Raw genomic sequence first — 22,757 nt, 5'->3', positions numbered from 1 at the left:
TGTTGCTGTTCTTGTCATTTGTACAGCACTTGTTTTCTGATTTCCTTTTATTTTGAATCTTCAGAATCTGAACATGCTTTGTATCAGCCCCAAGGTGCTTCTGCTGGAAAGGTGCCTCAGATAATATTTTTAGTAGAGTTTTGACTTGTTTTCTGACACACATCTGATAAATGTCATCAAAAGCTGATGTTTTGCATGGAAAAGGTCTTTTGCATTATTTTTCTTATCTAAGGAAAAAAAAAAATAGAATAAAAATATTTCATTCATTTCTCACCAGTGAGGTTTATGCTGTTTCCCTGGTGATAAAAGCACAAGGCTGACTCTTGAGACATACACATTTAATTCCCAGCTCCACCACACACCCCCGCGATGACCTTGAACAAGCCACTTAGGCTCTGATCCACATGGGATGAGGTTTTTCTGCTAAAGCTCCCGTTTGGCCTCTTCAGTTGGGATAACGTCTTGAAAAAAACATTCCTTTCACGCGGGCACCCTGTTCCCCACCCCATCGCCCACCCATCCCACGGGACCCCGCTGGAGATGCTGCCCTGTGTGGGTTCTCCATCCCTGCACCCCAAAGCCCACCTGGGTGGGTCGAGGATGCCCTCTCGTGGGAAGAGCCGGGCTCGGCCGCCCTCCCAACGCCCCGCAGGGACGTGGGCAGCCCCACGGGTGGCCGTGGGTACCCCAGGCCCTGCGCTCCCCCTGCTCCAGGCTGGCTCGGGTGCCTCCAGCCCCCCCAAGCCTGGAGAAATGTCCCCCACCCTCGCCGGGATGCAGCACTGCTGCCGGGGCATCACCAAAACCTTTCCAGGGCAAAGCATCCAGCACCTTTTATTGAGCAGAGGGGAGAGGAGGGCGTCCTGCCCACCTGTAAGAGCAGGGATGGGGGTATCCCTGCTCCCAGCCCCCTCCACAAGGGTCCCACACCCCCCGTCCCCAGCCCTGGGGGGGGTCAGGAGAGGAGCAGGGCAGCAAGGACGCAGGGCAGCAAGAGGCAGGCGCCAGCAAGGCCGAGGGGCGGCCGGGGGGCTCTGGGGGAGCCATTGCAGAGGTCTGTGTCGCAGCAGTGGATGCGGACCCCCGGCAGCTCCTGCTGCTGGCAGTGACGGGAGGTGGCACAGCCGCTCGTCAGCAGGATGCCCAGGACCACTGCAAGGCAAGCAGAGCGTGGGACGTCAGGGACAGAGGGACAGCGGGGACAGCCAGGGTGGAGGGTGATGCTCTGCCAGCCTGACACCAGGGCCAGGCCCTGTTTGAAGGCTGCGAAGTTTGCTTTGGGGTGCGAGCATCACCGGCTCGATCAGGCGACCCCAGCCCCCCGTCCTGGGAAGACTCACCGCTCTCGGTCTTAATGCAGAACCGGTGTTTGAAGCCCTGGTGGGAGTGGGAGCAGGTGATCACCTCTGGGTTAGAGCACCCCGTGTCCACATTTTTGGTGCCAACGATGATGTTACAGCCATAACATTGGAGTCCGGACACTAAACAAGAACCATATGAAACAAAATTGGATTTTTCCAGGGGAAAAATACTTCAACTCCTTCCTAGCTGCTCTCTAACGACGGCTTTGCAGCGCTCTCTGCCTCGCCAAGTCGCATTAAGCACTGAGCCAGAGCCCGAAGCTGTTTGCCGCTTGTTTACCCAGTGGGCCCAAAAAATATAAAAGCGTTTCCCACTAGAGGTCAGTGCAAAATCAGAGATTAACCGGAGATTTGCGCTGGGCTCGAATAGTGGGAACAAGAGAGCTTTGAAACAGGGTTTGTGAAGAGTAGGTGAAACCTCCCAACCACAGACAGCACCGAGCCAGGGCTGGGTCCCTCTCCGAAACAGCTTTTGCCTGTTTCACCAAATTCCCCCAGTTTCAGCTGTGCCTGTGTTGGAGGGATGGTTTCATCGGCATGGTTTGGTTTTCTCCCTGAAAGCTGCCCTGCTTTTATCGCAGGGTTTATCAGGGAGGGAAAAGAACTCAGAAACAGAATGGCAATCCTTGTTCAGAGCAACTGCGAGGCAACATGCTTGTGACCCCGGGACAGCGGCACTGCTGAGTGTCCCCAGAGCTTCACACACTTGTACTGGTGGCAGCTCAGTCCTTCCCTGCAGGCTGAGCGGCTCTGTCTGAGAATTGTTTGCCTGAGACTGGAATGGGAATTAAGTCATTTCTCAAGTTTCTTTAAAAAAAAAAAAAAAAAGCCTTCAAAGGATATTCCTTTACATCATCCATAGAGGTTAAGGCAAACACAGTACCTGATCTCTGTGTTGGTTAATCACAGCAACAAAAATCAGGTTGCACTTAGTGGTGCCGTTACCTTTCCCTGTCCCTGAATGCTGACCCCAAGCCCTTCCCAAGCCTGGCCTCGTCTTACTAGATGATCTTCAAGGTCTTTTTCCAACCTAGATGATTGTGTGATTCTGCTCCCACGGGGTTTTCAGGAGGTGGGTGAGCACCCTTGCATAGCCAGGCACAGCCAGGGGAGTCCCTGCCCCAGTGACACCGGGGAAGGGGAGCCCAGGGCATCCTGGCTCCTGGCCCACACACACGCCTTTGTTTTGTACAAAACGTGATGACATTAGCTCTTCCTAAAAACCACCAACACACGGCAACACACAGCTACATCACTTGGGGAATGCCCCCAAATTCATCCCAAGGATAAATCACACCTTAACAACCCAGGAAGGATGCGAACAACCATAACTCCAAAGCACGGGCACACTCCACACCCCGGGCACTCCGCAGACTTACCCCCTGGGAGGACGAACACCACGGTTATCAGAGAGAGGATCCCATGGGCAGCTCCAGGCATGTGTCCTGAGAGCATGGGGTCGGCTCCCGGAGCTCACCCGGAGCTCGGAGGACGAACACCGGTGTCTGGGGCAGTGGGCAGCCACCGCCGCTCCTCCTGGCTCTTCCCCCCAGCCGTGCACGCCGCTTGCTTTTCACCTGTAAAACCCTCCACCAGAATAAAGGTTGCAACAGAGGTCTGGCCACTCCCCGCTTCTCCAGCCAGCCTGGTGGCACCCAGTCTTGTTATGTCGATGCTTAATTTCTTCCTTTTCCTCTCGAGAAATTCTCCGATTCTTTCAGTTCATGCACAGACGTGAGTGCGTGTGCGCTACCCTCGGTTATTTCTGTCCTATTTCCTCTGTCCACAATCACTTCCCATTAATACTACCATGCAGCAGCTCTTGGAGAGAAATTCTCCCTAATCAAGATTTAGTTTTAAATCCACTTCAAAATCCTCTAATTCAGTTGGATTACACAGAAGGGGTTTGGGGAGATGCGTTTTTACTTTTTTTTTTTTCCCTTCTCTTTTTCCTCTCTGAGCTACCTCATCTTCACAAATGGACCCACCGGCTTTCTGTGACATATTGTGCTATTTAAAGAGGGCAGGGATAATTTTATTAAAGAGAAGCAGTCAACTAATTTTAAACCCAAGGCTCCAGATTCTCTGACAAAGTACGGCCCTGGGGATGGCCACGGGGTTAAAGGGAAAACCTGACAGAGACAGAAGTGGGTTTGAATGTAACATATGCAGTTACATACAAGAAAATAGTTGCCTTAATAAAGCAGCAAGAGGCCAAACGGGGTCAGCCCCGGGGTTTGCATCAGCTCTGGAGGGAGCTCAGCTGGGGGGGCTTGGGAAGGGGGCCAGGGGCGCAGCAGAGGAAAGCACTGAGCCATGATGGCTCTGATCCTGCGGGGCCAGGACCAGCCCCACAGGGCATCACGGACATCACCAGCTGCAGGATCAGGCCCTCAGGCCCTTGTTGGCTCCGTCACTGCTGTCCCCACAAGCCAACCCCCAGCTCTCAGTAGAGTTAATGGGACTTAGAGAGCTAAGGCTTACTAATAAGAGAGCACGACGGAATGCATGGGATTGAAAACTTAAAATTACAAAATAAGCTGCTTATGTAGCCCATCCAGCAACGGCCTGCTAGCAGCACCTGAAATCCCCTGCCCTGGGCACCCCAGCCCACTGGACAGACTGCGGGCACCTCCTCTGCCAGACACAGCTCCCAGCCAGGCAGGGGCTTGGACCTGGTCTCCACACAGCACCTTCACGAGCAAGCACGCTTGTTAATATTTCACTGAGAGACAGCACAAACTTGTCCAAGTACGGGCATCTACAGCTCAGGAGGGGCAATTAGCACCTGGGAGAAGTGCCTAAGTAACACAGCTTATTTATTCAAATCATTTAAACCACCCTCGGTGTCTCACTTGCCTCAAAACAATGTGATTATAACAAATGTCTAGCTCAGCAAAGCCTGAAAGCCTTGGGGAGAAGGGAGGAAACAGAGGAAATGGGGTTGATATAAACACATGCATAAATCAGAGCATTCACTAAGGAGGGGAAACTAACTTTTAATCCTTTAATAAACTCATTGGTGTCTGGAAGGGGCAGCCAGGGCTCTGCCGTGGTGATGAGCAGCTCCGCGCAGCTGGTGGGTCCAGGGGCCACGCGCACCTCTGGGCGCAACATCTGGCTCCGCGGCCTCATCCGGCCAAGTGGCTCCTCCGCCAGGCACCGGCTGGTCCTTCCCGCGTGGAATCGGGCGGGAAACCCCGGGAAGAGCCGGTGGGGCCGAGGGACAGCACGGTGCTCTACACCTGGCGTCAGTGGGACCAGCAGTAGGATGTCGAGGTGGGTAACGCCGGGGGGAACGTCACCCCGGCCCCGAACCAGCTCCCGCAGGCAGCCTGAGGTGCTGCTGGTGCTGATTTAACCAGACATTTGCTTTGGTTTTAATAAAACCAAATAAAACCCTTGGGATGCAGAAGGCAAAGACCTTTAGAAGAGGAGGGAAAAAAACCCCACCTCTGCGACCGCTTCCACATCTGGAGACAGTGTACGTTTCTTTTAACTTGTCATAAGCCCTGATGCAATTCAGAGAGATTTTTCAGCCCAGGGGCACCGGGAACACGTTAGGAAGCGGCCGTCCTCCCCTGACTGCGAAAAATTGGATTAGCAAATCCCCCGGTACACTCGTGTTCCCACTTAAACCTTCGGGATACCCAGCAAGACGGCTAAACCCTGCGCAGATTAGACGGGTTCGCCCACAAATCCTACTTTAGAGCTCAGCCCTACGGGAGGCAGAGCTCGGGGAACCCCCCTACCCCTCCCACACACCCCCCTGACACCTCCGGGCTCCGCTCCGCATCCGCCCGAGCCGGGACTCGAACCCAGCACCTCAGTTCCGCCATTAGCGAGGCGAAAGCAGAAGTGCCCCGCCCGCCCGCCCCGCGGTAATCGCGCGCGCTGATTGGGTGCGCGCCCGTCCGTCAGGGCGGTGAGCAGTCGCAGAGGATCACGGTCTGCGCTCTGATTGGCTGAAGGCGATGAATATATTAAGTGCTCTGCAAAAAGCACCCGTCTCTGCTACTTTAACGGGGTTTTCGGGATTCTTATGTACTCGTACGTGGAACTAGGGTACTCTGACCTGTGGGTATCAGAAAGAGGTGTCAAATGGAGAAGGAAGAAAAGACGAATGTCTCTCACTCGGTCCTAAAGGAAGCGGTTTGATGGAGGTTTAAGTAGCAGCGAGTGCCCCGCGCACCAGCGTGTTGTATGAAAGGAGAGAAGGTTAGCACTCCCCTTGATAAGGATGGAAGAGGCCCCAGTGGCCTGTACAACACGCATACGGTTAAGGCACTGCCACCTACTTCGTGGCATCTAACCATGTTTTTTCGGGTAAAGAACCATCTTCCTCCATTTTCTTTCTTTACCCAAATTCTCCTTTTCCCTCAGCCCAAGAGTGCCCAGTCCCCGGGGACAGCTCACTGCCCCTCAGCAGGTTACAACAGGCTCCAGCCCCCACCAGCCTGCACCCAGCGCCAGCAAAGCTGCGTCTCTGGCCCTCGCACAAGCCGTGTTTTCAGTACTGCGCTCTAGGAGATCAGCTAATCCTGGCCGTCAAACCACCTCTGACACGCCAGGCTGGATATAATTACAGCTAAGTAGAGCTCATGCTGATTCCCAGGTTGGATACGAGGGACTTACAGTGTTTACAAAGGACAGCCCTTCACATCAGGGCTCTTCAGTCTGGGAGAAAATATCCCTGTTCAAGAGATTTCCTCTGGATAGCTGGGAACCATCTCCCTTCTCCACAGCTCTCGGGCTCAGAGGGCAGGAAAAGCCATAGCACAGCTGGGCAAGCAAAGCCACTCACACACACACGGTTACATGGGAAGTACTATGCCACAAAACATTTTGAATCTATGTAAAAATGCTTTTCTGGGGTAATATACCAGCTTCTCCACACTGGTGAAGCAGCACGGCCACATCTTGCAATTGAAATGTTTCATTGGCCTGTGAGAAAGACTGAGAAAAAAAAAAATCATGAAGTTAAGAAATTGATTATTTCAGCAGTGACGCTCACTAAGTCCAGAGACAGAGTGTCCTTTCCTGGGGGTAATGAAAAAAATCTCAAAAGACAGTGATATTATTAATAGCCATTCTAGTACCAGCTCAACATGAACTCTATATTTTAAAAAGAAAAGTTATACCTCATGTCTTGCAGCTGTCGGCTTCACTAAGGGTAAAGCAAGGCAGTCTCCAAGCAGCCACTAGAGGAGAGGTTTGTACTGTAACTGATTTTCAGTTATTATGAAGCACAGAAGGTTGATACCAAAAAAAAAAAAAAAAGGATTTTTGCTTCATCAGGAACAAAACCTTACAGCAGAACCCTTTGGGTACAATAAATTTGTGCCTCCACACAACTCTTAACCAGTACAAGCAAACTCCTGGGCCTGTCCCTTAGCTGAAGGTCTCGGGCAGGGTTTGTACCGATGCTGTCCCTGCTGAGGACAAGTTCAGTGCTCTCACTTTCTTTAAACAAATTTTGGCTTGAGTTATGCCCCTCTTTTCTTTCTCCACAACAGATATAAAGCACCACACTGCTCCTCCTCCCCTCCTCACTCAAGGGAGCTGCTACAGAAATACTGGTTTCTAAAGGTGTTTTTAAGGGAGGCGTCTTTGGACACAGATACTTCACATTAGTACACTCTTAACCACAAGCATACACATAAAATCCCACCTTTTTATTATGGCATATGGTATTTTTTTTTGATGTGTAAATACCACATGGGTATGACAAAAAGGGAAAGAAATACCAATGCTGAAATAGATACAGAGTCATGCCATTATCAATACAGCTTCATACGATGGATTTTCAAGATACAAAAGTCTGGGGTTTTTTTCTCTTTACATTGAAATAACTTTACAGTGTTCTGTGAGCTTGCTTTATAACCAGAAGAGAAAAAAATTAAAATATGCCGAGAACAACTACAAGCAGGATTCATTTTAATGGTTAACAGAAGAACTGTAACTTTGCTCTAGAACAGCATCTATTAAACACACGTAACAAGAGGTAAGCAACTATACAGAAGGTAAGAGGAGATTTCACCACAGGAGTCAAGTCAGGGGCAGGAAAAGGGAAATCTGGAACTGCATGGTTTTATTTGGTCACAAAGTTTGAGCTGAGTGTTTAAAATGAAGCACCCTTAAAGATGCAGTACTCCTATTTAAAACAATACAGAAACTTCCCAAGAGACTAGAAGCTACATTCTGGAAAAAAAAAAAAAATAAAAAATTCGACATTTAAAAAAAATTCCACACATCTCTAGGCTTGTGACTTCACTTACTGTTACAAAGTAGACTGGCAGCTCTTCCTTAAGCAGCAACAGTGCCCAAAAGTAATGCCACCATAAAGTACAGTATCTTTGGGGTGTCCAATACAAGGCTGACACTTCTAACACGATGTCAGAATGATCCATTTGTCTGCCAAAAGATTAGGCAAGAAAAGGAGACACTGCATCTTTTTTTTTTTTTCCACCACGTTGCCCGGTTCTAGCAAAGAGCTAAGACGTTTTCTTTGGGCCAAGACTAACAGAAACCACTTTATCAAATATTCTTCAGGTTTCCTGCCAAACTGGATTTATTATTCTCATGTGGTTTTTTAATATTTTTTTAAAAACATTTTTTCCTGACAGTCTCTAAAGTGATACTGGAACGTTTAACAGTCACTCTTCCACAGTTTAATTGTTTTGTCATTTTCTAGTGCCGCTGATGCAATGATGTTTTCTGTTGGGTGACAAGCTGTTGAGATTACAACATCTAAGCAAAAAGAAAAGATATACAAATATCATTATTTACAGCAATGAAATCTGGTTCATAGCAGGCATTTCTGAAAATGAATGTGTATTGCTACTGCATTTTAGAACAGCATAGCCAAGGTACTATTTCTTTGTAGCAGAATTACAAACGCATTATTCATAAATATTTTCCAACTACTGCTTCTCTGTGAGAGGAAATACTAGCAAAAAAAAATTGAGAGTAGTAGATGGAAAGTGCTTGACAGGTTTCAAAACGTGAGAACTCTCTAGATTCCAGTTCTTGCTTACTTCACAGGCAAAACCTGTGGCATATTATGTCAGACAGATAATTAAAACCCAGTTCAGTTTTTTCTTTCCATGTAAGGTATTTCCAACATCCTATTCAATGCTTAGATAGCACTTCATCTTCAGAACCTTGCCCTAGCCTGAAGATGAAAACCTGCTGCCACTTACAGTCCAAGTCAATGGTCCTGCAAAGGAATAAGTGTGCCTAGATTCACAGCACAGTTCCTTCTAGTCCTGCTCTTACAAGACTCAGGCTGAAGTATCCATCAGGTGACATCTCAACACATGCTCAACTCTGCCTTCAAGAACAGGCATCCGTACAGCCTTTTACAAACAGCAGGACTACATCAGTCCCTATCCCTTCAAGAGCTGCAGCTTTGGAAGGTGTTAATAGGCAACTCAAAGTCACTAATGTTATGAGTCACTTAAGTATCTCGACCAGTTCTGAACTCAAGGAAATCTCTTTTGTAAGCTGATGTCAAAGTTCTCACCGTGAAAGAATAAACACTTGCAATGCCCATAAAAAACCCTTCATAAAAAGGAGCGAACTCCTAGGGTTCAATTAAGCTTCAGCCAGTCAAGAATTTATAGGTCTGACAGTCAAAACTAAACATCAGAGAGAAAATACTCAAGCGAAGCCCTCATTACAAGATGATGTGAGGGATATTGCATCAATAAAAACAAAGTCCTCTTCCACACCTGTGTGTCCTTGTAATTTCTGTACAATCTCTTTTGTCTGAAGGTTCCAAATATAAACCAGGTTGTCTTCTGAACCAGACACGATCCACTGGAGGGGCAGAGAAAAAAAAGAAAAAAGAGTCAATCTTTCTCCACATCTATATCTAACTGCTACTATTCAGCAAACATTTCATTGTCATCGTATGAAAGGGAACTTCCAACACTACAGGGCTGCTTGATGCGGCTCACTCTCTCTCAGCCTCTATTCAGTGCATACAGGCAGTGCAAAGCTTTGTTCCATCCAGCGTATGCCAGAGGAGGAAAACTAACAGAGCAAAAAGTGCTCAGGTGGTTCTGTGTTGAGACTTAATCTCTGTTGATGCGTTCTGTCACACCGACCTACCATCTGATGGCCAATTGCCGGTGGCTACAGCGAACTGATAGGCAAGCAGCCACTCTCCTGCTGTAGGTAAGTCCCTCCCTACTGACACAGAGGCAGGAGCTTGCGACGGGACAGCGGGCCCAGAGACACACAAACCAGAGGTGCTCAGAGGGACATTCCTAGGACACTCTCTTATCCCACTGCACTACAGCACCTGTGAACCAGCACCCGCCAAAGAGGTTTCCATCCTCAAACCACTGTTTCTTCTACAGAGAAAAGCAGTAAAACCCACACATGTGTAAAAAACATCTTAAATAAACACTAACCTTTCCACCAGTAACGGAGAAATTTGCAAATATGCAGTACTTCTCATTTTTGTGTCCTGTGTATGTCTTCAGGCACTGAAAGTGAGGAGCCACAAGACATTAGTACAGCTGGGAGGTAGTTTTCTCAGTCAAGGACAAACTCTTGGCAGAAGAGACTAAATAAAATATCTGCCTGTGTTTCCCACCCTGCCAGCTTATCTAGAGGATGCAGAGGGCATCTCTAGAACACTAAACAATTTTGGAGGAGGGAGGGGAAAAAAAACCCTAAATTTGTCACATTGCCACAGAGAAAGAGAGCAACAGTCATTTACTGCTCATAAAGAGAAAAATGCAGAAATATAGCTTTAATTAATGTCTCAGGGCTATGCAGGAGCCAAATCTTTTTTTTTTTTTAATCCCCAAAGGCATCTTTAGTCATGTAGAATAGTTTGGGTTGGAAGGGAGCTGTACAGTACATCTAGTCCACCCCCCCACAATAAGCAGGGACGTCTTCAATGACATCAGGTTGCTCAGAGCCCCCTCCAACCTGACCTTGAATGTTTCCAGGGATGAAGCATCTACCACCTCTCTGGGCAGCTTGTTCCAGTGTTTCAGCACCCCCACTGTAAAAAATGTCATCCTAATACCTACTATATCTACCCTCCTTTAGTTTAAAACCATTACCCCTTGTCCTATTGCAACAGGCCCTGCTAAAAGTTAGTAGCCCTTTATTAGAGAGGACAAACACCTTTTTCTAAAGTATTTATAAAATGTTAAGCACGTTTAAAAAGCACATATGAAATCCAGATTTTCCTATAAGCTTAGTTAAGTCTACACAGCGAGAGAGGATTGTTTTTACCTTTCCTTTGCTGTAGTCCCAAAGTTTAAGAGTGCTAGAAAACAAGAGAAAAACAAAGATTTTAGTTGTTGGGGGTTTTTCATCCGACAATTTCCTAACAGCAGAAAAAGTTTCTCCATACCGGAGTTCTTTAAGTCTACATGGTTCACTGTAGCCTGGCTTCGGAACACAGCATTAGTTAACCCCAAAGTATCAATTTTACTGCCATGCCATTCATATTCTCCACCATAAAAAAGGGTGTATTTAAGTATTTCCCCATACCTGCAAGTTTCTTTATAAATAATGACCAGACAACTAAGGAAACGATAGGCAGGATAACAGACAGGTTACAGTGACAGAGGATAAGGTGGTTTGGCAGACATGCCCCAACTCCCAATGCATCCAAAAGACTCATACAGATTTCATTAGACATCATCTTTCTCAGGGTGAGAAACCCACTAGAATCAGGGATGGCCCTACAAACTACGCCCTTTCCCCCAGCTGGTTTAAAATCAAATCCTGCTGAAAGTAGATACAGACCAAAACACGCCCATGCCGCCCTAATTCTTCCACTTGCAGTCCTGCACCAGGGTGTTTCAGGGGAGCAAACACTGGGCTGAGGCATCCTCAACCTGTTCAAGCCTAAGCCAGTGCTGAGCAAGTGACTAAGCACGCTACTGAATACAGTCTGGACGTGAAGCAAGTCACTTGTTTCAGGCAAGCACTAGACTCTTGCAACTAAGCCTGACAGACCAAGCCAGCCCCGTGTACATCCAGACACAGACTATCTGTACTGATACTCAGGCTACTGTCACAGCTTGTGAGATAGTCCCCTTTGTCCTCCCCGGGGAGCCTAACCTGGGTTTTCTCTGCTTTTTATTACTAGTTGAAAAAGGCAGGCAACAGTCTGTGGTATCTTTTGTACAAAGATGCTCAGACAGGGAGGGCACCAACCTCACAGCCTAGGAAAGGAAGGTCTCAGGAAAGCAACAGCATCATTACCGTCTGAATGGAGACGACAGACCAGCTAATCCCTTCCTAATAGCTGCATGGAAATTCTCCAGGTGAATCATTCTCAACACAATCAGCCCACATGCACTGCTTTTATGCCTTACACACAAAGTTATTTATATATTGCAGTCTTTTATAGGCCAGATTTTCTGACTCTGGATGTTACAAAAGAATCATATGATTCATGCAAGGAAGTGCTGAGGTTTTGAAAGGTACAAGAAGGAATGAATGGGTGCTGCAGTCACTAAGCAGTGCCAAGTCCCGCCTGTGCCATTAGCAAGCACACCACCTTGCAGGCTTTTCAAGCTTGACAGTATATCTGAATTTGTGTAGTATCACAACTAAATCCAGCTAAAGAGCAGCAAAATAAAGTTCTATCTGATACTCAAATGCTTCAAAGCCTGTGGGATTTGGGTTTGGTTTTGGGGTTTTTTTTTTTTTTCTGTTTTTTTTTTTTCTTTTTTTAAATACTTACTTGTCCAAAGTTGCAGCTAGTATGTATTTGCCATTTGGTGAGAATTTCACAAAAGACACAGGAGGGTTATCGTCATCTACAGCGAAAATAAAAGCAGTATTAAACAGTGCAGTTGTATTGTCTCATTGACAGAAGATTTCTTTTGACAATAATTTGTCAATTTGTCAATAGTTTTGACAATAATTGCTTCACTGAAAGAAGCTTTCAGTTTTGTTCTCCCTTGGTACTTCAGGAAAGGGAAAGTTGTAGGAAAGGTGATTGTTTTCACTAATTTAAGAAAAGGATTTTACTCACAAACATTTTAAATAACCCTTTGTAACTAAACTTTCCTTCCTTGCATCAGCACTTACCAGAGCAAGACCGTATCTCTACGTTTTAAAAACCATTATATTAGAATTCATGCCACTGATGTGCAGTGCCATAACTTGTCTATATAATGCTTTATAAGAATATGAAGGACTAGTGAATATATACAGGTAGTTTGCTTTTATTAGCTATGTTCATAAGAAGCCTTCATGCATTTTGTGATAAAAAGGCAGCCTGTGTAGTCACAGATGACCTGTTTCCATAACATCCAACAGCAGACCAACTTTGTGGTTGCAGTTTTGAACTGCTGCACAGCAAGCACTACACAGCTGAGTGGTAGAAAACTTTGGAAAACTCTCATTTGTCCATCTATACTGTACAACATTCAAAGCTTAAAACAAGTTTCCATTCATGTGAGAGGACAGTTCCTCTTATTGCAGTAGACAGGAGGACAGCGTACTAACAGAATGGTAGGAAGACAGTAAAATAGAGCTTAAGGAAGCCACTGTTCACTGCAGTGATGCAGAATATCTGCGTCACAACTTAACAGCGAAAAATGGAGCACAAGCAAGAAATATTCCTACTTACCAATCAGTGTTTTCAAGCACTGGCCTGATGCTGTATCCCAGATTCGACTATTAAAAATACACGAGAATCATTACTATTGTTTTGTTTCAATTTTAACGTTACAAATACAAGCCTTTTTATAAATGCAAAAGGTTTGAACAGTGCTGCAGACAAGAAATAGCCACTTACCAGAGTCCATCATAGCTACTTGACACTATCAGGGACCCATCACGATTAAAATGCACCTGCAGTATTACAGAAGGGGAAAAATAACATTACTGATGTTCATAAAGATCAAATTTTTAAGCTCTACTGAAAGTACTTATCTTCCATCATTGACACTGAAATTCACGTGGATAGAAGCAGAAAGTCCACACAACACACAAACAACAGGCGTAAGTTTAGACAGGTAACACCAGCAAAATCAAGATTCTTTCCCCCCTGGTTTGTCTGGCGTAATTATAACGAGGGATGGATGTTAACTACAGCTGTTTATTCAAGCATCAGGGACTCGAATACATGTTTCTTCAGAAGCTAAGAAGAGATGAACACACAGATACTCTGTTCAGACAGCATTAGCTGCTCAAATAATAGTAGTATTGAACCTGGGGATAGTACCTTATTTTAAAGGCGTGGAATTTAACTTTGTATGTAGCCACATATATGTTTTAAGGTCAATCTATTGCCTTGAACTACAACTTAAAATACTGTTATTTTAAAGAATAATTACTGCTAACGTACATTTGCAAGTGTGAAACATCTTCTACACAAGGCAGAACAATCATGTTACAACCAGCCATGGTGTGGCACATCTGAGGCTCAAATTTTTTCAGTTTTCTTCATTTCAAAAACATTTGAAAAAAAAAAAAAGAAAAAAAAACAACAGTTGAACACCTTCTGTTTTCCCTTCATTTGAATGGATATCGCTTTATTCCAAGATCCTTTCACCTATTAAATGATATTTGAAACAGAGCATACTATGGAACTACCCTGCCCTGGACTTTAGTAATAGCTTGGAACAACACAAAAGCAACAGACGTACAGGTTGTTCTCTGAGCCTCAAATGAACACAAATCTATGCCCCAGCATCAGACTGCTAGACTCAGGCACAACTGGCACACCACTATCCACTGCTCCCCACAGTAACGCCCAGGAGTAAAATCCACACTGATCTTAAAGAAAACACTGTTCATTTCATTCTCATTGGCAAATCCACCACAGCCCATCCACTACAGTGTGTAAGGGCTTGATAATAAGAGTTAGAGCACAAACCCACTTCTCTACAAAGAGGCAGGAGAGGAGCTCTGCTAAAGAAAATAAGCATGTTAGTGTGTTCATTTATTGGAAGGGACTTACAGCTGAAACTGGGTCAGAATGAGCAGGCAATGTCTTGAGGCACTTCCCTGTTTTCACATCCCATATCCTCACGCTTTCGTCAAACTGAAGATTGAAGAAATGCACAAGGTGGTTTAATGATGCACCTACTCGAGGCATGCCTACTCGAGGTGTTATAGCTTGACTAGATGCACGTGCCTTCCTCCAGCTGCACTGCAGCTGCATCAGAAAGCCTAGGACACAAGCACCACACAGGGCAAAAATAACAGACTGGGAACATAGCTCCCTGAACTCTTCTTCTCCACGCAGGAAACCTGCATGTCGAGGATGGGTTAAGGGCTTGACTGTGTCCCCGAGCAAAGAGAGCAGTGGCACTGCGCAGTTCATCTGACTACAAGTTGTTTGTGGAGGAAGACAGAGAATGGAAATGGTAAGGTGTTGTGACTGGTAACCCCTGCTCCCGACCCTCGGTAACATGGCTAGCGTAACTAATGCCATTTTATAAGGCAAGCAGCCAACTCTGTGACTGAGCGGGTCACATATTCATTCCCTTTCCCTCTTTATGAGGCCCTGAAGGCCCTGTGAAACAAGCAAACTGAACAGATTTCTTCTCCTCCCAACTGGCCTCAAGATTCCTGGGCACCAGGCCGATTACTCCCTTCCTCAACAGCCTTGAAGGTCCCAGGCACCCAGCCAACCCCAGTAGTGGTGATCGTCCCATCCCAGAACGGGGAAGTGTAACAGCACATGGAGCCCTGTCTACAAAATCAGTTACAAGCCCTATGTGGGGAACCTGGACCAGAACTGCTGATGGACAGTGAGACTGTGACCCCCTCAGTAGCCAGGGACACCCCCATTATTGTCTGCTTCCTCCAAGGATTGAGTGACTCATTCTTTTATTTTATATGATTTTTGAGTCTAGATTACAATTGTTATACTGATACAGCAAACCATGTATTAAGATCTGCAGAGTCCGGGTGATTAGAAGTCATACTTTGAGTTAAGTTAGAATCTAGATGATTAGAAATTACAAGTTGTATGATAAATTCTGTATTACGCTACCTATAAGTTGTACTACCTTGATTCTGCTCGTAGAAATCCTGTGCCATTCTAATCATAAATTCTGTGCTATACTAATCATAATATCCTGTTAAGAAAAAAAAGCTTTAATTGTAACTATGATTTAGTGACATCGTCATTCTACCAAGGATCCCTAAAAGAACCTGTCTGTCCCCTTAGTGTTGGGTGATAGGGGTGTGCAGTACTTGCTTTGCACAAAGGAAAAAAAAAAAAAAAAAATCACTTACTGATCCAGAAACGATGAGGTTTGACTGAGGGTTGAAGTTGCAGCAGAAAACGTAGTTACTGTGCCCTTTCAATGTCTTTAAGCACTTACCCTGAAATAAGATTCAGCAGAGTTAAATATACAGCATCCTTCAGCACAATAAATGCATTCAGATAAGCTGCGTTAAGGTTAATCACTGTGCAGCGCACACAGAAACCGTCTCTAAGCCCAGATTTAGATGGGCAGAGGACCAGCTACAGCAAAACAACAGGAAAGAAAAAACCCCACATTTTTAATGACTGCAGCCAAGTTGCAAACCCTTTGGGCAACCCAGGAGAACCAAGCAATTTAACATACCTAATCAAAATTCAACTGAATTATCCAGTTCTCATTGTAATTGCAGAAAAGGAAGGGTGAGAGAAGCAAAACCAAGTGAAGCTATGATAAGAAGTTACAAAAAGGTTTCATCTGAGAGGCTGCTTTCAGAAATGAAGCCTGTGGTTGCACTGCCACCATAAGGCTTAAGCACTCTCAGAAGATAACCAGACTCCTCACGGTACCCATAAGCATCCTCCTCTTTCCAAAAACAGACAGTGTAATTCACTCATCCTCACAGCCCATTCAACCAGCAGCTCATTATAAGCAGGAAAGAGTATTATCCAAAGAGGAGCCAGCACTTAAAACTCTACCTTCTCCCATCACAGCACATCAAGGCTGCCTCTCAGAAGAACATGAGTTAAGATGCCAATGCGGGGGAGAAGGAAGGTAAATAACAGTTTCTGCCCTTACCGAGCTTACATCCCATATTTTGAGAGTTTTGTCATCGGAGGCAGAGACAAGAAGGTTGGAATCTGATGACCAAGCAACATCAGAGATACCCTAAAACAAAGGAAAACAATTCTCTTCTCAGCTCTGTTTGTTCACTGACACAGGAAAATGGAAAACACAGGCTGCATATTATATTCACAGCTGAAGCTTGAAAGAAAATTCAGCATTGAGAGTTGGAAATTCATTAATCTGACTGGGTTAAGAGCTCCTTTGACACTTATTCATTTTAGGCTAAGCCATATACTCTCCAAAAACATCAATGGCTTGTTCACACAGCTCTTGCGCTGTGGCTACCAACACCCTTTCTTGGAATTCATAAACAGTATGCTATATAAACTAATCTGAATAAGTGGCTTCTCTTGAGGACAAATGGCTTGCTCTTTACAGTCTAAGTCCCTAAGGGCTGGAGAAGAACAAGATTCTACTGGTTTTTCTTTTGGTGAATCTTCATTTTTGCTTACAGAACTTCAGCATGTAAGAAACTTTAGAAAACAAAACCGAAGGGCTTGGGAGTTTGTGTTTTCTTTAGAACTTTTCAGAATGAGTAAGTGTTGTGTTTATGTAGGCAAACCCACAAGAAAAATTCAATCTCCTTAAAAGGCAAGCCATTCTGCTTCATATACAAAGGAAAGATGGAACTGGACACAGTTTACAGGGATTTTCACCCAAGAAGGCACTGCCCCATGGTGCTCCTGAAATGGATGGACTCAGGAAAATGGCTAGGCAGTGTGCATGCAGGTACTTCATTATCAGCCTGCACTTCATCCATATTTCCACCCTGACCTGGTGTTACTTCAGCAATTCCAGTCCCAGGCTGTTGCACAGGACTGTATAAACAAAGAGGTACAAAACAAGACCGAAGAACAAACCTTCTACACAAGTCAAACTAAACAAGAATGGAAATTTCTGGATAAGGAAAAGAACTCAAAATTCTTTAAAAGTAAATTAGTGATCTCCTCATACTTACCAGTTTATGGCCAGATATTGTTTTTTCAAACTTGCCATCATATGCTCCCCAAATTTTAATGAGTTTGTCAGCAGCTGGAAAAGAATGTGCCAGTTAAGGTATTAACAGCACTAACAGATACAGCTGAACCTTCCAGGTGGAAAGAAATGTGTTAACTACATCTCTGCAACCACTGGGTAGTTCTCCCTCCCCAAGCAGACCTAAGTGTATAAGGTAATATGTAACTGGTAAAGAACAGCTTCATACACGCCAAGCTGCAGCAGCTTAGATTACATAAACTGCCTGGAATGCACAGAGTCTCCAGCCGCTTTAGTTTCTCTGATGACAACTTGGGTTTCTACTTTTGTTTTAGATTGCCAGTGGTAAAAGTAGTACCATTCCATGAGGAGCGCTGAAACGCTTTTGCCCAAAAAGAACAAAAATTACACCACCAGCTGGACTGAATTAATGCCTGCAAAAACCCAAACATATTATCCATGTTAACTTGCAACACACACCAGAGAAGAAGGTTGATATCTGGCAGAGGAGAGGGGGGAAGACTTTCATGAGAACACTCGAACATGAAAATTATTTTTTATTTGGTACACTCCACTGGCCTTGTTAAGGCTAACTGCAGTTAAGCCAAAGACCTAAGTCATTCCCACGTCTGGAAGATGTTTGAGTGGCCCTCACCATCATATTCAGTAGTGTTCTTTTCAATTCCCCTCTCCTTTTATATATATATAAATATATATATATCTATATATACAGATCCTCACTGGATCACTGAGGGTCATATAAACGCATTTTCAAAGGAAATTTGTCAAGGAATGTTGACTACCAAAAAAATTTTAGGAAATACCGAAGCTGACAAGAAGAGGACTTGATCTACCACTTCAGTGGTAGTAAAGAGCAAGTAGTAAAATACTATTTATAATAACCTTCTGCACGTTTCACTGGGGTAATCAAAGGCTCTCACACTGACAGAAACACATGGCCAGTCCTCCACAGCACACGCTACAGTCCAGTCTCGTAGCACAAAGCTACCTTCCTTATTTCCCAGAGCTAAGCTTTTGCCTGCAGATACTGTAGACAAAGTTTATTTTAAAAGCTTAAGCTATGTCTTCAGCAATACAGAAAAGCACAAGGGTTTCCTTTGCACAGGAAAAGAACCCCGGGTTTGCTTTTGCCCGTTTGCTCAGTAAAGAAAGCTGAACAGGTGAGGGCTCTCCAACTTGGCAACGCACAGAAGATCCAGTGTTCAAAGTAACGGAACTTAAAAAGCTTAAAGCGTATTATCTCAAAGACTGACAGCTTTGGTATTGTTCCTTTCAAGAAAAGCCATGACACTACATCACTCCTCTTTCTGATGAAGGTAACACTAAAGACAGGCAGCTCTCCAAGGCCCACATTTGCATGTTTTAGATGAGATAAAAATAAAGCAATACTTACAGGAGCTGGCTAGCCACTCTCCGTTAGGACTAAACTTTACTGATGAGACTGCCTTTGTATGTCCCGCTAACGTGAACTTTAGAGCATAGTTTGGTTTTACTGGTGCAGGCTGCAAGAAAAATATATACAAGTGAGTTGAATAAATTCCAAATTTAGTAGCTTGGTGACAAGCTCTCTATCAGACTGGGTCAGTACACAGTAACGGGCTGCACGGATGTTCACCATAGTAAAGAATCAGCGTTTACATTTTTTCCCACCCTCTCCACATTCAAAAAATAACAAACCAAACCAAACAGCCTTGCTGTCTGGGGCCAGCAGTGCTTTACTGTTGCATGCATAACACCAGCTCATCCTTGGTATGAATTTCATGCAAGCCAGTAACAAACAGGTGAGAGTAATTCAACAGTCCAACCATAAAGTGCTGGGTAGATCAAAATAAGATTCTTGGTATTGATCTGTGTAGTGCTTTTAAGTGTTTGCAGTTTTCATCCTTATCATTAATTTAATCACAGGCCAATTCCTCCACACCCCTAAAATACCTTTTTTTTTTTTTCCCCTTTTCACCCTTTGTGAAGGCTTCACGGTTAGACAATAGTACCTCCTTTGAACATCTGCAGGCTTCAAAGAATCTGAATGACTGCTTCCCCACTTTGCAATTACGATCATAGATTCACCAATTCTCCAGTCACCTCTAGGCATTCCAAGGATACAACCAACCTGCCTTTCTAACGCTCCAAGTGACAAGAAGTATTTTGTTAGCAAGAGCTTCCACAAAACCAAAAAACCCTAGCGCTACAGAAGAGGCTGCACTCCATCCACTTTTCCCATAAAGTCCTCAGCACATTTACAGCTCAAGACAACAGCAGAAGCAGAGATCCGGAGAAGATCTTAATCTATATGAGAATTCAATTCTCTAATTCTGGTTTGCCTGTTGAATATGCAGGTAGTTGCCATGTGTATTTACACAGATATTGTTGGGAGCCCCACACACACCTTGCTCTGATTGGTTGAGGAGGAAGGAGTAGATTGTGTTTTGGTGGATTCTGCATCTGGCTTCTTTTCTTCTGTTGCCATGGTTCTGAAGCTGGCAAATGAGACTTATGGTGCTTGAAGGGGAGAATGAATGTGCTGCTTCAAAAGGCAGCCCTCGCCACAGAGAGGAGAACCGCACTGAAATGAAAACCTGGAAGAAAAACAAAATATTCTCATTAGCTGTCAGAAAGATTCTCAGCAGCTAGAAGAATGAGATTAGCCTAACCACAGGTCGCCAGAATCCAGTAACAAAGCCCATATTCTGTATGTTTAGCAACACAGCAGTATTTTAGGCCTTCACACCTACTAATGTGCAAGACCAAGAACCCAAGCCATGGCCTTTTATCAGTTCTTGGAAAGTTTTGCTCCACTCTGCTCCATTCCAAATGGCAATGAAGCAGAATAGCTTTTAGGTGTGGCAGGGTTTTCATATCATTCCCCAAAACACTTCTAAGAAGTACTCAGTACACAGTAAATACAACAGTTTGTACAAAAGGGGGAAGGAACAGTCCAAGGCCTTTTTTTTCAGATTTATTAAGGTACAGAATACAAGATCATAACAAACACAAAAAATAACAGGCGTTTCCAAGCTTAAGAGCCTACCAGATTCCTTTCATCTCGGAATGCAAATATTTCAGTCTCAAATTTCCCTCCTAAATGGTTTGAGCACCAAATCATACCCTCCTCCACCCGAGACTTTCACCCACCTGAAAGCCACCCTTGTGTTAGTCCCACCAGACTCGCTTTCTGTAACAAAACCTGACAAAGTGCTGTGCCAGTATTTGGTAATCAGGGCTGATGCTGCAGAGGGAACAAATCTCCACTGCAGCTCAGCTACATTTCAGCTTAGTAACTGAATAACCTCCAGCTCATGCCGTTAAGGATTTGTCTTCAAAGTACGCTCGCAATGCCCCATCACCGCTACCATTCTTTCTGCGGGTGGCAGCAGATTTGGGAGCAAGAGCATTTGCTCTTCCAGCGCCTACTGGCATTCGAAGCATCTCTTCCTTGGGAGGGGAAGGGAGGGCGCAGAGCAAAGCGCTACCAGTTGCCTGTCTGCTTTAATAAGCCCTCTCCACAGCGTGGATAAATCACTGGTGGCAACAATAAGAAATTAAAGTTTTCTAACGCAAATCAGATCCTTTTCATCTGGAACTAATCTGGGAACTTCGGCGAGCAGGCGTCCTGCTGCCAGCGCTCGGCTCCGCCCGCCCCGCAGCATCCCCCCGCACAGACGCGGGCGCCAGCCCCCAGCTCCCACGCCCCGAGGGGGGTTGGCGGCGGGTCCCTGCAAACCGCCACGGCCTCCGCCGCCGGGCAGGCGGCCCCGACACACCCACAGCGCGGCCACCGGCGCCACGGCCCCGCTCGCCCTCGCCACGCTTTGGGCGAGGGGGAGGGGTGTGTGTGTGGAGTTCCCTGTGGGGACCCCGAAGTTTCGAGGGGGGAGGGGGGGGGGGTAGCCCCGCATGCACGCGCGCCGGCCCGGGGGGTCCCCGCGCGGGAAGGCGGAGGAGGGCGGGGGGGAGCCGCGAGGCCAGGCCGGGCTCGGCGCGCGCGTCCCCCGCGAGGAAAAGCGGGTAAGGGCGGGGGGGGACTCCGCGCGCTGCCTGAGGGGAGGCGGCGGCGCCGCGCGCGGGCAACGACAGTGCGGGAGCCCGGCGGTGAGGAGACAGGAGGGAACCGGCCCGCCCCAGCGCCTCTCGGTGACTTACCGGGGGAAGGGGGAGGGAAAGGGGGAACCGGCGGCGGCGGCGGTGCCGCCACCTCCTCCTCCTCCTCCTCCGCGGCGAAGGAGGTGCGCGGCCGCGGGAGGGGAAAAGGGGGAGGGGGGGGGGGGGAACGCGGCGGCGGCAGCAGCAGCTCCGGGGCCGCCAGGCGGGGGGAATGTGGGACGGCGCCTGCGCGGTGCGGGCCAAAGGCTGCACAATGCCGCTCTCTCCCGGGAGCGCTACGGCAAGGCCCGGCAGCCAAAAAGCAGCGCTCGGGCGCGCGCGGGTGGTGCCTTAAAGGGGCAGGCGCCGCCTTCGCTTGGGCCCTTCTCCCGCCCTCTTTCATTTTGCCGGGCTGAGTGGCAGCGGTCGGCGCGGGGGGGAGGCTCGGAGCTCCCTGTCGTGCTGTTCCTCCGCCACGGGTAAGGCCCCTGAGCTGCAGCCCTTGCTCTGGGTGGCTCTGTGGGGAGCAGGCATCGAAGGCAGCAGCAGCCTGGTGTGAGGTGTGGAGCGGGTCTGGTCAGGGCCCCATCCGGCCCTGAGGGACATTCCCGTGTAGCACAGATCACACTCGGCCCTGGTGGGCAGGTACAGGGCCAGTTAACACACCGGGATGGCTCTGCTCCCATGTGTTGCAGTTGTTCAAAAAGCGTTGAACCTGGCTTTGGCGGCCTCGTTGATGTCATTGGGTTGTAATGTGCAGGCCAGCCCCGTTGGAAGCACACACCAGTATCACAGATAAAAGCCGTTATGAAAAGACTCAAGCTAATTCGTAAGGCAGTAATGTATGTAATGCATGAGGCTGATGTATGAGCCATTTAACAACATCATATTTGCTTGAGTGAGACTGTATCTGGGGCGGTTTTCAGTGTACCAGTGTACAAGGGCCCTGACTCAGAAAAGTGTTTAATTTTGATTCATTAAGGCCAAACAGTCAACTTCAGCATGTGTTTAAGCACTTTTCTGGAGAGCAGTGTTTTTTCTGAACCACAACCCAACGCCGCACAGAACACGTTACAGTCTGCTTTCAGTTAAGAGGGAAGAAAAGGAGACACGTGTCGTTTACTGGCACTTTAACACAGGAAGATCTTTGGGCTCCAAAAATTCTAGTGGCAGTTGAGAAAGGGAAAAAAAAGCCGAAAAAAACCTGTGGTACAGTGAAGCCAAGGCACTTCTGCAGCCTGGAAACCCGCAGCAGAAGTCTGGAGAA

General features: G+C 46.5%; 2 protein-coding genes and 1 non-coding gene across 3 annotated transcripts; 1 reads left to right on the top strand and 2 right to left on the bottom strand.

Annotated features, from left to right (window-relative positions):
- Positions 1–805: 805 nt before the first annotated feature.
- Positions 806–3,535, bottom strand: LOC141953110 (ly6/PLAUR domain-containing protein 1-like). The gene is made up of 3 exons (XM_074891421.1): positions 2,741–3,535; positions 1,341–1,481; positions 806–1,152 (listed from the first exon to the last, which is right to left on the bottom strand). Exons 1-3 carry the CDS (start codon positions 2,814–2,816, stop codon positions 956–958), a joined length of 414 nt encoding a protein of 137 aa, XP_074747522.1. The 5' UTR covers positions 2,817–3,535; the 3' UTR covers positions 806–955.
- Positions 3,536–5,557: 2,022 nt separating this feature from the next.
- On the top strand, positions 5,558–5,685 carry LOC141953221 (U6atac minor spliceosomal RNA). Its single transcript, XR_012631888.1, has one exon. It is a non-coding gene; the product is annotated as a U6atac minor spliceosomal RNA (small nuclear RNA).
- A 1,330-nt stretch (positions 5,686–7,015) lies between these two features.
- Positions 7,016–21,699, bottom strand: WDR5 (WD repeat domain 5). The gene is made up of 14 exons (XM_074891235.1): positions 21,551–21,699; positions 19,797–19,986; positions 18,804–18,912; positions 17,373–17,446; positions 16,367–16,456; positions 15,600–15,689; positions 14,314–14,397; positions 13,147–13,202; positions 12,979–13,025; positions 12,085–12,160; positions 10,620–10,653; positions 9,782–9,856; positions 9,095–9,182; positions 7,016–8,111 (listed from the first exon to the last, which is right to left on the bottom strand). Exons 2-14 carry the CDS (start codon positions 19,875–19,877, stop codon positions 8,011–8,013), a joined length of 1,005 nt encoding a protein of 334 aa, XP_074747336.1. The 5' UTR covers positions 19,878–19,986; positions 21,551–21,699; the 3' UTR covers positions 7,016–8,010.
- Positions 21,700–22,757: the final 1,058 nt, after the last annotated feature.

The sequence above is a fragment of the Strix uralensis genome, chromosome 21 (genome assembly GCF_047716275.1).
Source record: "Strix uralensis isolate ZFMK-TIS-50842 chromosome 21, bStrUra1, whole genome shotgun sequence".
NCBI classification, from domain to species: Eukaryota; Metazoa; Chordata; class Aves; order Strigiformes; family Strigidae; genus Strix; species Strix uralensis.
The sequence above is the reverse complement of the archived record's forward strand: the minus strand, read 5'-3'. Positions and strand labels throughout refer to the sequence as shown.

Coding starts and splice junctions, on each gene's coding strand:
- LOC141953110 (XM_074891421.1), bottom strand. CDS start 2,816: ATGCTCTCAGGACACATGCCTGGAGCTGCCCATGGGATCCTCTCTCTG. Junction 1,482..2,740: donor GGTGTTCGTCCTCCCAGGGG/GTAAGTCTGCGG, acceptor GTTCTTGTTTAG/TGTCCGGACTCCAATGTTAT. Junction 1,153..1,340: donor CTGCATTAAGACCGAGAGCG/GTGAGTCTTCCC, acceptor CTTGCCTTGCAG/TGGTCCTGGGCATCCTGCTG.
- WDR5 (XM_074891235.1), bottom strand. CDS start 19,877: ATGGCAACAGAAGAAAAGAAGCCAGATGCAGAATCCACCAAAACACAA. Junction 9,857..10,619: donor GGGACTACAGCAAAGGAAAG/GTAAAAACAATC, acceptor CCTCACTTTCAG/TGCCTGAAGACATACACAGG. Junction 8,112..9,094: donor GAAATTACAAGGACACACAG/GTGTGGAAGAGG, acceptor CTTTTTGCTTAG/ATGTTGTAATCTCAACAGCT.